The sequence below is a fragment of the Nerophis ophidion genome, linkage group LG29, assembly GCF_033978795.1.
Source record: "Nerophis ophidion isolate RoL-2023_Sa linkage group LG29, RoL_Noph_v1.0, whole genome shotgun sequence".
In the NCBI taxonomy this organism is placed as follows: domain Eukaryota; kingdom Metazoa; phylum Chordata; class Actinopteri; order Syngnathiformes; family Syngnathidae; genus Nerophis; species Nerophis ophidion.
Window position 1 is genome coordinate 30,039,923 of NC_084639.1, and position 13,679 is coordinate 30,053,601.

General features: G+C 39.8%; 1 protein-coding gene across 1 annotated transcript in view; it reads left to right on the forward strand.

The window, feature by feature from the left end:
• Window positions 1-979: 979 nt before the first annotated feature.
• The window catches only part of LOC133546179 (gastrula zinc finger protein XlCGF57.1-like), a 123,143-nt gene continuing 110,443 nt past the window's right edge, over window positions 980-13,679 (forward strand). The window contains exons 1-2 of the mRNA XM_061892054.1: window positions 980-1,397; window positions 2,398-2,664. Of these exons, the coding sequence (XP_061748038.1) occupies window positions 1,295-1,397; window positions 2,398-2,664 (370 nt within the window). The 5' untranslated portion in view covers window positions 980-1,294. The remainder of the gene's footprint in view (window positions 1,398-2,397; window positions 2,665-13,679) is intronic.

Genomic DNA, 13,679 nt, shown 5'->3' on the forward strand with positions numbered 1-13,679 from the left:
CTTGTCCGCCAAAGGGTGTTGTGTTTTGGAGAAACTCCTTCTGTCAGAGTGCTGTTCAACACAGTAAAGAGGAACCCAAGGATGCGCAGGACGCTGAGTAAAACACATTTTTTTACTGCGGAAATCTACTCACAAAAACAATCCAAACAGGAGGAAACAAAAAGCGACGGTGCGAAAGAGAGAAGACAAAATGTGTATTGTGGACAAAATAACAAAAGATACATATATACAAAAATTAACTAAACTTGGTTTGGAGTTACAAGACGTGCACAATACAAAACAACACCAAGATGGATGGCACTGGGAATGGCCAAGGTAGCAAAATACTCAAAGCATAGAATCAACTGGCATGATGTGGAATCGCTGAGTGCTATCCAGCTGTCAAGGTGCTGTTTAAGTAGCACCAGGGTCAATCGGAGGCAGCTGTGCACGTCCCACAACTCCGCCCACAAAGGCAACACAGGGACTTTAGGAGGAAGGAGAAATGTAAGAACAAGATCAACTGCACTAAAAGAGGAAAACTGACAATACAAACCACAAGGTGGCAGCAGATGGTGACAACTTCCCTCAAATTAAATTTGGGAAAAAAATGGACTGACCATAAGAGATAAATCATCACAAATGAAGTTAAATCATTCAAAAGTTTACCTTTGTAATTCATTTCTATCCAAATAAATCCAGGATGGTTCTCCAGAATGTTCCATTCGAGAATGCTGTCAAACTGTTATGTCTACTAGGAAAATTAAATTCCAATACATTGTTAAATATTTGAATATTTTTACGAAAACAAGTTGTATGTCTTTGTTTAGAAATTTTGAAATCGACAGGTTTACTTTTATTTTCACAATAAGTAAATAGTATATAATAAAATAGTTTTACCGTTGTGGGAAACTGGTTGTACTTATTTCTCTCGCGAGATTTGGAAAAGAGCTGGTTACTTGTTTCTCTCGCGAGATCTGACAACACTGCGCGCGAACCAAACACGGCGAGGATAAAGCAAGATGGCGTCTGACGGTGAAGACGTTATTGCAGTCGTCACAGTTCAATGTTCTTAATCTGTGCCTCCATGGACACATATATGTCCTTTATTACACTCTAGTAAATAGAGTAAACATCGTTAATAACTGTTTGCATCCGGTTATATTAGTCTGAGCGCACTTTGATGCTTCTCGAGCTAGATTAGCTTGCTAGTTAGCTTAGCTTGTTAGCTGCTAACAAAGAGAGGCGGAAGTGATCAAAACACATCACTAAGTAGAGATCAAGTGTGAGTGTAAAGTGTTGTGATTGTGTGAAAATGTGCCAAAGAACCACAGCAGAGTACGAGGAGGAACTTTGTCCAACAAAAGAGGAGAAGGAGCGACAACATGAAAAACATCAAGTTGTGTTGCACAGAACAGGTTTGTTTACTTCTTACTCTCACATCTTTACTAACTTTATATTTCATTATTAACACTATTCTTCAATAAATTGTCTACAGGAAGATGAATTGTTATGTGAGGATGATGCACTGATTGTTTTACATTGTTCATAAGAAGGAGACAGTGCCAGACACACAATATTTATGAGAGGTTGATGTTTGTAACAATGTGTATCAACATGTTTACACAAAACTCACACAGTCACCGGGGGAATATTCCAGAGAGCAGGTTAAGTGCAAAGTCCTGAGTATGTAAAGCTCGAGAGTTTTACCTCCAAAAATAAGAGAGGTAAGACAAAGTCAGAGTCAGTTACCATGGTTACTGATGCTGTAAACCTAGCCTGCTAGCTGGCTGGTTTGACAAGTTATATATGTGTGTCAAAGCATACTGACCTGTTATTTCCTTCATGTCGGTGCACCCTCCCTGAGATCGGTAGGTTGTGAGTTCAAACCCCAACCCAGTCATACCAAATACTATAAAAATGGGACCCATTACTTCTCTGCCTTGCACTCAGCATCAAGGGTTGTAATTGGGGTTTAATCACCATAAAAGTTATTCCCGGGCGTGGCCACCGCTGCTGCTCACTGCTCCCCTCACCTCCCAGGGTGTGATCAAGGGTGATGGGCCAAATACAGGAAATAATCTCCCCACACCTAGTGTGTGTGTGACAATCATTGGTACTTTAACTTTTTAACGTGGCTGTGATTGTCAAAAAAACAAAGCCTGATCTAAAGATGACATCTTGATCTCATACCATCTCAAACCAATTGGCCGTTCATTATTAAATGAAATGTCTTATAGTCGCTTAAATTTGTCTTTAACCAAGCAACACTGTTTTTTCCAGTTACTCATCTAATCGGAAACATTTCCATTAGAACACTTGATTAATACAATTTTCATTAGCCACAGCCCTATATTTCATGTACAATTTAATACTTAGCATGTAGGAGTTAAAATGTGTTTTGTTTGTGTCCTGTAGACATCCATCAGCTGATTGGACACCAAGAAGAATGTCTCCCTCATCTGCAGGGGGACAGTTTCACTGTAAAGTATCCACAGCCCTCACATTTTAAAGGGGACAAGGAGGTTCCACAGCCCTCTTATTTCAAAGAGGAAGAGGAGGGAGAGTGTCCTGTAGGGCAGGAGGAGGCTGATGTCAGCAAGTTTCCACTGACTGTTGTCTCTGTGAAGACTGAAGAGCATGAAGACAAACCACCTGAGTCCTCACAGCTTCATCACAGTCCAAGTAAGCACAACATCCACATATCATCTAATACAATGTTTGTGACACATGTTCATCCGGGGGACACATTTATCACTAAAGATGGAGATATACTTGCTTTTTAACACCACCATTTAAATATGAATGCTCATCAATCATCAACAGTGTAATTGCTGGGGTGTAACCATGTGACCTAGAGCCGTCCTCCTTACCATCACGTGGTCAAATGAAGGCAAACATTCAATATGGCTACTGTTTATTTACCTTAGCAGCACATATGTCAGCATATTTCAAAGGTTTAGTGGTTAAGATAAGAGATGTACAACCAAGTACCATTTTTTTAATTAATACTGGTTCCTAATTATGTCGTCCATGAGGACCGTGAAAATTTTGGATTAAAGACACAACTATTTGTATTTTTAATTCCAGCTGACTGAGTCACATTGAGTTCAGCTGCCGCTGCTACACATTACAATCAGCTTTTGAATAATGACAAATAAGGAAGCAACAAAAGTTTGATGTGTGTGTTATTGACAAGAAGATGACATAACTGCATTTCACCTTGCACTGCACACATAGTTGACTTCTTTAAGACTTCAAATAAACAGCTCCTGATTAAAGACTTCCCTGCTCTGAGATGTTACAGGAACATCATGTTGGAGGTGTTCAAACCTCTTGTGCTAATAGGAATGCTATTTAAAATGACTTTTTCCACTTTTTTATTTCCACAAATGACATGTAGTACCAAAAAAAGTACCGACAAATACTGGTATCGATTAGGGTATCATATCGATACATTTCCAACGATTTATATCCCTACTTAAAATACAAGCCAGATATCTTAAAAAAATAATTTCAACGTTTGTTTGGATTTAGTTACTTCTCTGCTGTCCAGCAATGTCTCAATCAATCTAGTTTATTAGTACTAATTAGCAAAGTTGTCTTGTCTTTCTAAAGTCTTTCTTCCAATAGCCTCCTAGCGGTAAAGTTGGTCCGATTGCAAACTGAGGCAGTATTTGTGACTGATAAAACTTTCGGCGAATCAAAATTTAAGAAATTGTACCGGAAAGTTAATTATGTTTGAAGATGGCTGATAAAAACACAATCAGAATCAGAAACACTTTAATAATCTCAGAGGAGAATTTAAGATTTTCAGCACAATCCCATTCAAGAGCAACAAACATTACAGGGAGACAGAACAGTCTGCCAACTTCCGCCGCCCCTTAAAAAAAAGGTGAGAAACTGGTAAAAAGGAGGAGAGGTGAGAAAAAAAATCAGTCTAAGCCTGGGACCCTGGAGAGGGGATCCAGACTGAGGCCAAAGAGAAAACAAAAATCTAATATCCAGCGCCGGGGACCGGGCTCGGCGTGTAGTTGTTGACAACCTGCTGCTCCACTTTGACATGTTATGCTTACAAGAGACATTCCTCCCAAAACAAGACCTGGGGCTGTTGATTATATTAATGATGGGAATTGTATGAGGGGAGGATAGCGGGAGGTGTTGCTGTGCTCTGGCACAAAAAGCACGATGCTGTTATTAGTGTTATTAGGCTCGAAGTGTATTGCTGTTCAGTATAAGTCCGACAATAGGGAGTTTATTGTTCTCAATGTGTACACTCCGTATGAATGTAAAGACAATGAGGATGAATCCGTGTTTAAACTTGCTTTTATTAATTATTTTATACAGGATAATCACTGTACGTGTATTTATGTGGTCGGTGACTGGAATGCTGATATTTCTGATGGCAGCTCTGATAATGCAAGACACCTAATACAGTTTTGTGATGATAATGCACTCACCTTATCTAGTCAAGGGTTGTTGCCAGCTGATAGCTACTCTTATATTAGTGAAGCCTGGCACACAACATGATGGCTTCGGGTGGGGGGACGGGTCTGACTGTTGTTTGTGCTTAGCCACCAAACAGCAGCTCAGAGTACCCACTCTTTTTGGATTCCCTTGAGGGAATACTGGAGAGTGCTCCCTCGCTGATTCCCTTGTTCTGCTGGGGAACTTCAACGCTCATGTTGGCAACGACAGTGAAACCTGGAGAGGCGTGCTTGGGAAAAATGCCGCCCGGCTCTGAACCCAAGTGGTGCTTTGTTATCGGATTGTCACGGATTGTCCATGACAAACACCATGTTCAAACATAAGGGTGTCCATATGTGCACTTGGCACCAGGACATCCTCGGCCGCAGTTCCATGATTGACTTTGTAGTTGTGTCATCGGATTTGCGGCCTTCATGTTTTGGACACTCTGGTGAAGAGAGGGGCAGAGCTTTCTACCAATCACCACCTTGTGGTGAGCTTGTGAGGGTCTGCTGGGAACGCCTAGAAGAGTTTCCTGTCAGAGAGAGTTTCAATTCCCACCTCTGGAAGAACTTTGAACATGTCACGAGGGAGGCAGTGGATATTGAGTCCGAGTGGACCATATTCCGTGCCTCTATTGTCGAGGCGGCTGATTGAGCTGTGGCCGCAAGGTGGTTGGTTCCTGTCGTGGCGGTAATCCTAGAACCCGCTGGTGTACACCAGCAGTGAGGGATTCCATCAAGCTGAATAAAGAGTCCTATCGGGTCCTTTTGGTTCATGGGACTCCAGAAGCAGTGGACAGGTACCGACTGGCCAAGCGAAGTGCGGCTTCAGCGGTCGCGGAGGCAAAAACTGGGACATGGGAGGAGTTTGGGGAAGCCATGGAAAACGAGTTCCGGGTGGCTTCGAAGCAATTCTGGTCCACCATCCGCCGCTTCAGGGTGGGAAGCAGTACACTGTCACTGTATGGTGAGGATGGTTTGCTGCTGACCTCTACTGCGGCTGTTGTTAATCAGTGGAGGGAATACTTAGAAGACCTCTTCAATCCCACCAACACATCTTCGTATGAGGAAGCAGTTCCTGGAAAATCTGTGGTGGGCTCTCCTATTTCTGGGCCGAGGTCGCCGAGGTAGTTAAAAGCTCCTCGGTGGCCGCGCTCAGGAAACATTTGGTGATTTAACCCCCAACCCTTGATGCTGAGTGCCAAGCAAGGAGGCAATGGGTCCCATTTGTATAGTCTTTGGTATGACTCGGCCAGGGTTTGAACTCATGACTTTCCAGTCTCAGGGCAGACACTCTAACCAAAAGGCCACTGAGCAGGTCGATGGTTAATGCATCCTAAATAGAAAATAAACCTTGAGCAATTGAGTCATTGGTAGCCGCTCTATTCTGCTTTCAAAGTGCTCTAAATAACATCTTAAAGGCCTACTGAAATGATATTTTCTTATTTAAACGGGGATAGCAGGTCCATTCTATGTTTCATACTTGATCATTCGCGATATTGCCATATTTTTGCTGAAAGGATTTAGTAGAGAGCATCCAGGATAAAGATTGCAACTTTTGGTGCTGACAAAAAAGCCTTGCCTTTACCGGAAGTCGCAGACGATGATGTCACAAGTGTGAGGGCTCCTCGCGTCCTCACATTGTTTTTAATGGAGCCTCCAGCAGCAAGAGCAGTTCGGACCGAGAAAACGACTATTTCCCCGTTAATTTGAGTGAGGATGAAAGATTCGTGAATGATGATATTGATAGCAAAGGACTAGAAAAAAAATAAAATAAAATAAGTTAAAATAAAAGGCGATTGCATTGGATGGATTCAGATGTTTTTAGACACATTTACTAGGATAATTCTGGGAAATCCCTTATCTTTCTATTGTGTTGCTAGTGTTTTAGTGAGTTAAATAGTACCTGATAGTCGGAGGGGTGTGTCCACGGGTGTCTTGACGTCAGTCTCTGAGGGAAATTGACGGCAGCTGCATGGACGGCGCAAGCTCAGCTGATCTACAGTAAGAGGAGAGTTTTTACCACAATTTTCTCAACGAAACCTGCCGGTTGACAAGTGGTCGGGAACCATGTTCGCTTGACCGCTCTGATCCATAGTAAAGCCGTGTGTTTGTGTGGCTAAAGGCTAAAGCTTCCCACCTCCATCTTTCTACTGTGACTTCTCCATTATTAATTGAACAAATTGCAAAAGATTCAGCAACACAGATGTCCAGAATACTGTGTAATTGCGTGATGAAAAGAGACGACTTTCAGCCCGCAAATGGTGCTGCGCTAATATGTCCCCTCCAACCCGGGACGTCACGCGCACGCGTCATCATTCCGCGACGTTTTCAACAAGAAACTCCGCGGGAAATTTAAAATTGTAATTTAGTAAACTAAAGCGGGCGTATTGGCATGTGTTGCAATGTTAATATTTCATCATTGATATATAAACTATCAGACTGTGTGGTCGCTAGTAGTGGCTTTCAGTAGGCCTTTAAATCCACTTTTAACATTTTAAAGGGGAACATTATCAGCAGACCTATGTAAGCGTCAATATATACCTTGATGTTTCAGAAAAAAGACCATATGTTTTTTTAACCGATTTCCGAACTCTAAAAGGGTGGATTTGGCGATTTAAACGCTGTCGGAGCAATGACCTTTCACCTGTGACGTCACAATGGGAAGCAATCAGCCATTTTCTCAAACACATTACACACACCAAGTCAAATCAGTTCTGTTATTTTCCGTTTTTGCGACTGTTTTCCGTACCTTGGAGACATTATGCCTCGTCGGTGTGTTGTCGGAGGGTGTAACAACACCAGCTGACTTACGTGGAGTGTGCTAATCAGACCTATTACTGGAAGATAATCGATGCTAACATGCTCTTTAGGCTAGCTGTATGTACATATTGCATCATATGCCTTATTTGTAGCTTTATTTGCATCCAGCCTTTCCCTCCACCCACATTTAAGCCAAACAAACACATACCAATGGACGGATTCAAGTTGCACCAGTGGTCAAAAGATGCGAAAGTCCCTCGTTTGTTCTGCACACCTTACCGACGATAGCGATGCTACGACAGAGATGGCACAGAGATGTGTGGATATACTGCGACACTCAAAGCAGATGCATTTACAATGATAAAGTCAACGAAATCACAAAGTTGAGTTTTGTTGATGTTATTGACTTATGTGCTAATCAGAAATATTTGCTCACGGTATGACTGGAAGTTAATCGATGCTAACATACTATTTAGGCTAGCTGTATGTACATATTGCATCATTATGCCTCATTTGTAGCTATATTTGCATCCAGCCTTTCGCTCCACTCACATTTAATGCCAAACAAGTACATACCAATTGACGGATTCAAGTTGCACCAGTGGTCAAAAGATGCAATCGTTGGTTAGTAGGCGATCGCCGAATTCGTCCTTGTTGCCGATGTCTGTCGTGATATGGCCCAATAGCTTCAGTTTCTTCTTCTATTTCTTTTTGCTATCTGCCTCCACACTCCAACCATCCGTTTCAATACATGCGTAATCTGTTGAATCGCTTAAACCGCTGAAATCTTAGTCTGAATCCGAGCTAATGTCGCTTTCTGTTCTATCCGCCATGTTTGTTTGTATTGGCTTCACGCAGTGACGTCACAGGAAAATGGACAGGCGGATATAACGACGGTTAAAATCATGCACTTTAAAGCTGTTTTTTGGGATATTGCGTGATAGGTAAAATTTTGAAAAAACTTCCAAAAATAAAATAAGCCACTGGGAACTGATTTTTATTGGTTTTAACCCTTCTGAAATTGTGATAATGTTCCCCTTTAAATACACACTGTAAGTATATATGTAATGTAGTCACACTCTTAATAACATGTCATATTTACATATCTTTCTCATTTTAAGCATACAATGTCTGCTCTCAGTGGGATGCCGAATGATGGTATGTTCATATCTTCCCGTTTAGATGAAGAATTAATCCTCACAAATGGTTAAAAAAGGGTGGGTGCAAAATAGCGTATTTTCGAATCTTTCTTGCCATCTCCAGGTCTAAGTTGGATGTCAGAGTTGACCAAGTTCTCGGTTTATGTCCACAACCTTCTACTACATAAGTGAGAAGCATGATTTATATAATCTAGAATTAGCTTTCACCCTCTTAGAGGCGAGAAAGCAGCTCAATATGTCAATATAGCAGCATAAGCTAGTTACTTCTGTGATCTATGCGCCGCTAAAAGTAGGTCCTCAAAGGCCTACTGAAATTAGATTTTGTTATTTAAACGGGGATTGTAGGTCCATTCTATGTGTCATACTTGATCATTTCGCAATATTGCCATATTTTCGCTGAAAGGATTTAGTAGAGAACATCGACGATAAAGTTCGCAACTTTTGGTGCTGATAAAAAAGCCTTGACTTTACCGGAAGTCGCAGACGATGACTTCACAAGGGTAAGGGCTCCTCACGTCCTCACGTTGTTTATAACGGGAACCTCCAGCGGCAAGAGCTATTCGGACCTACAAAACGACAATTTCCCCATTAATTTGAGCGAGGATGAAAGATTTGTGGATGATGATATTGATAGCGAAAGACTAGAATTTTTTTTTTTTATAAAATAAAATAAAAAGCGACGGCTCCGGGCAGCGGCATTGTGAGCGTTTCAGATTTAATTACACACATTTACTAGGATAATTCTGGAAGATCCCTTATCTGCTTATTTTTTAATAGTGTTTTAGTGAGATTGTAAAGACATACCTCGAGGTCGGATGGCTGCGGTGAACACCCTGTGTCTTAAAGAAAAGCAGAGGAGCCAAGCTCACAGCTGCATTTTAAACAGCTACTGCAGGAGGACGAATAATCCAATGATGTCTCCGGTAAGATATATATCACAATTTTCCCATCCAAAAACATGCTGGTTGACGTAGAGAAACATGTTCGCTTGACCGCTCTGTGTTAAAAACAAAGGTGCAATACACCGCTTTCCACCAACAGCACTGTTGTTTATAGTCTCCATTATTAATTGAAAAAATTGCAAAAGATTCAGCAGAACAGATGTCCAAATTACTGTGTAAGTATGCGATGAAAAGAGACGACTTTTAGCTGTGTGTTATGCTAAGCTAATATTTCCTGACAGTCCGTGACGTCACGCGCACACGTCATCATTCCGCGACGTTTTCAACAAGACACTCCGCGGGAAATTTAAAATTGCAATTTAGTCAACTAAAGCGGCCGTATTGGCATGTGTTGCAATGTTAATATTTCATCATTGATATATAAACTATCAGACTGCGTGGTCGCTAGTAGTGGCTTTCAGTAGGCCTTTAACGTTAGCGCTTATAATAACAATATCACTAATACTTGGTTAATATTCAGGTCACAAAATGTAAAATGAGTATAGTTGGCAGTTTTTGGATGTTTTTGGGAGGACTTTGTGGGTCTAATAGAGGAGCTCCCATTGACTCCAATATTAGCTGATTTCTGCTCATGTTTATTTACTAATTAGAATTCATAAATATTTAAAAAATATGTCTCACATAAGGATTATGAATGACAGGCGACATTTTAAAAAAGTGCAGTTTCCTTTGAGTTTGTCAGATAAGTAAACAGTCCTTCAAATTAAAGATGAAAAACAATTGAGGTTGTTTATAGATATTATCCACTATGAAGTTACAGTAAAACTAAGCACACAAGGGAAAGTACATTCATATACACATGAAGTACACACACGTGTAAGAATCATGTTCATCGTCACACCCTTAGTTAAAAGCACACCATCCCCATGACATGACACTTCCACGTGATGTAGAACAGTAGTACAACATTTTAAACATACACACACATCTGGAGAATATAAAAAATACATATATTTGATGGGCCAGACAAAATGACTCGGGGAGCCAATGTTTGGTATGGGCGATATGACCTCAAATCTATATCCTAATTACAATATATGTCACAATATATAATTTGGTGTATAATTGAGAATAGAATAATTTCAAAGCGGGTTAAAAAATGCTCCTAATTTGGCAGCTGACATATGCAGTAACATATTGTGTAATTTCTAATTGTATTATTATATCGAACAATTTTTATTAATGTACTTGTTTATTTACTGTTAATATCTGGTTACTTTATTCGAGGAAAAAAAATACTGGAAATTATGTATTATTTTACTGCATATTTCAGCAACTAAATTAGGAGCCTGTGTAACCTGTTTTAAGATAGTTCTATTAGTAATTCTACATGAAATAATTTAATCGCAAAATCTAATTTAAACCATATTGTTCATCCATAGTAAAAAGTCCTGTTGTCCTGGTTTGTTTTTCTTTTCCTGTGAATAATGTTGTAAAGAGCAGCATGTTTGTGCATCACTGAGATTTCAAGACAGTTCTTACAATAACTTGTTTTTCCTAAGTGCATGTAAAAGTAGTGAATGCGTTGTGTGACTGAGCAGAGATGCTGTGTTTGTCTTGCAGACGTCTGTGAAGAACATCTTCACCCTGAGCAACAGAAGTGGAGCTTCAGGATGCGAACGGAGGAGCCACAGCCCTTCCACATTAAGAAGGAAGAGGAATACCTACTGACCCCCATTTTTAAAGAGGAAGAGGAGGACCCACAGACACCCCATTTTAAAAAGGAAGCGGTGGACCCACTGACCCCTCACATTAAAGAGGAAGAGGAAGAACACAGCATCAATCAGCAGGGAGAGCATCTTGAAGGACTGGAGGAGGTTGATGTCACCAAGATGCCAGTGACTGGTGTCCCTGTGAAGAGTGAAGATGATGAGGTGAAAGGTGAAAGTGAGGAGAGGGGAGGGGGGGAGCCTCCAAGCAGCAGCTCAACACAACACATGACAACAGAAGCTGATGGAGACCACTGTGGAGGATCACAAGCAGACAAGCTCTTAGCTCCACTATCAGATAGTGAGGACACAACGTCACACTCTCCTGACACTGATGATGAAGACTCTAAAGATGATAAGACATGTCACACTGACAACACTCACTTCACATCTTCTCACTGTCACAAAACCTTTAAATATCCTAGTAAATTGAAAAGACACATGAGAACACACACTGGAGAAAAACCTTTTTCATGTTCAAACTGCGGTAAACATTTTACTCAGAGGCCAGATTTAAAAGTACACATGAGAACACACACTGGTGAAAAACCTTTTTCCTGTTCAACCTGTGGTAAAGATTTTACACAAAGTCAGAGTTTGAAAAGACACATGAGAATACAACTTAACTACTACCATAACTCAACTTGTACTACTATCATAAGTCAACTTAACTACTACCATAACTCAACCTGTACTACTATCATAAGTCAACTTAACTACTACCACAACTCAACTTGTACTACTATCATAAGTCAACTTAACGACTACCATAACTCAACCTGTACTACTATCATAAGTCAACTTAACGACTACCATAACTCAACCTGCACTACTATCATAAGTCAACTTAACTACTACCATAACTCAACCTGTACTACTATCATAAGTCAACTTAACTACTACCACAACCTGTACTACTATCATAAGTCAACTTAACTACTACCATAACTCAACCTGTACTACTATCATAAGTCAACTTAACTACTACCATAACTCAACCTGTACTACTATCATAAGTCAACTTAACTACTACCATAACTCAACCTGTACTACTATCATGAGTCAACTTAACGACTACCATAACTCAACCTGTACTACTATCATAAGTCAACTTAACTACTACCATAACTCAACCTGTACTACTATCATAAGTCAACTTAACGACTACCATAACTCAACCTGCACTACTATCATAAGTCAACTTAACTACTACCATAACTCAACCTGTACTACTATCATAAGTCAACATAAGTCAACTTAACACCTACCATAACTCAACCTGTACTACTATCATAAGTCAACTTAACTACTACCACAACCTGTACTACTATCATAAGTCAACTTAACTACTACCATAACTCAACCTGTACTACTATCATAAGTCAACTTAACTACTACCATAACTCAACCTGTACTACTATCATAAGTCAACTTAACTACTACCATAACTCAACCTGTACTACTATCATAAGTCAACTTAACGACCACCATAACTCAACCTGTACTACTATCATAAGTCAACTTAACACCTACCATAACTCAACCTGTACTACTATCATAAGTCAACTTAACTACTACCATAACTCAACCTGTACTACTATCATAAGTCAACTTAACGACTACCATAACTCAACCTGTACTACTATCATAAGTCAACTTAACGACTACCATAACTCAACCTGCACTACTATCATAAGTCAACTTAACTACTACCACAACTCAACATGTACTACTATCATAAGTCAACTCAACTACTACCATAACTCAACCTGTACTACTATCATAAGTCAACTCAACTACTACCATAACTCAACCTGTACTACTATCATAAGTCAACTTAACTACTACCATAACTCAACCTGTACTACTATCATAAGTCAACTTAACGACTACCATAACTCAACCTGTACTACTATCATATGTCAACTTAACTACTACCATAACTCAACCTGTACTACTATCATAAGTCAACTTAACGACTACCATAACTCAACCTGCACTACTATCATAAGTCAACTTAACTACTACCATAACTCAACCTGTACTACTATCATAAGTCAACTTAACTACTACCATAACTCAACCTGTACTACTATCATAAGTCAACTTAACACCTACCATAACTCAACCTGTACTACTATCATAAGTCAACTTAACGACTACCATAACTCAACCTGCACTACTATCATAAGTCAACTTAACTACTACCATAACTCAACCTGTACTACTATCATAAGTCAACTTAACTACTACCATAACTCAACTTGTACTACTATCATAAGTCAACTTAACTATTACCATAGGTCAACCTGTACTACTATCATAAGTCAACTTAACTACTACCATAACTCAACCTGTACTACTATCATAAGTCAACTTTACTATCATAACTCAACCTGTACTACTATCATAAGTCAACTTAACTACTACCATAACTCAACTTGTACTACTATCATAAGTCAACTTAACTATTACCATAGGTCAACCTGTACTACTATCATAAGTCAACTTAACTACTACCATAACTCAACCTGTACTACTATCATAAGTCAACTTAACACCTACCATAACTCAACCTGTACTACTATCATAAGTCAACTTAACTACTACCATAACTCAACCTGTACTATTATCATA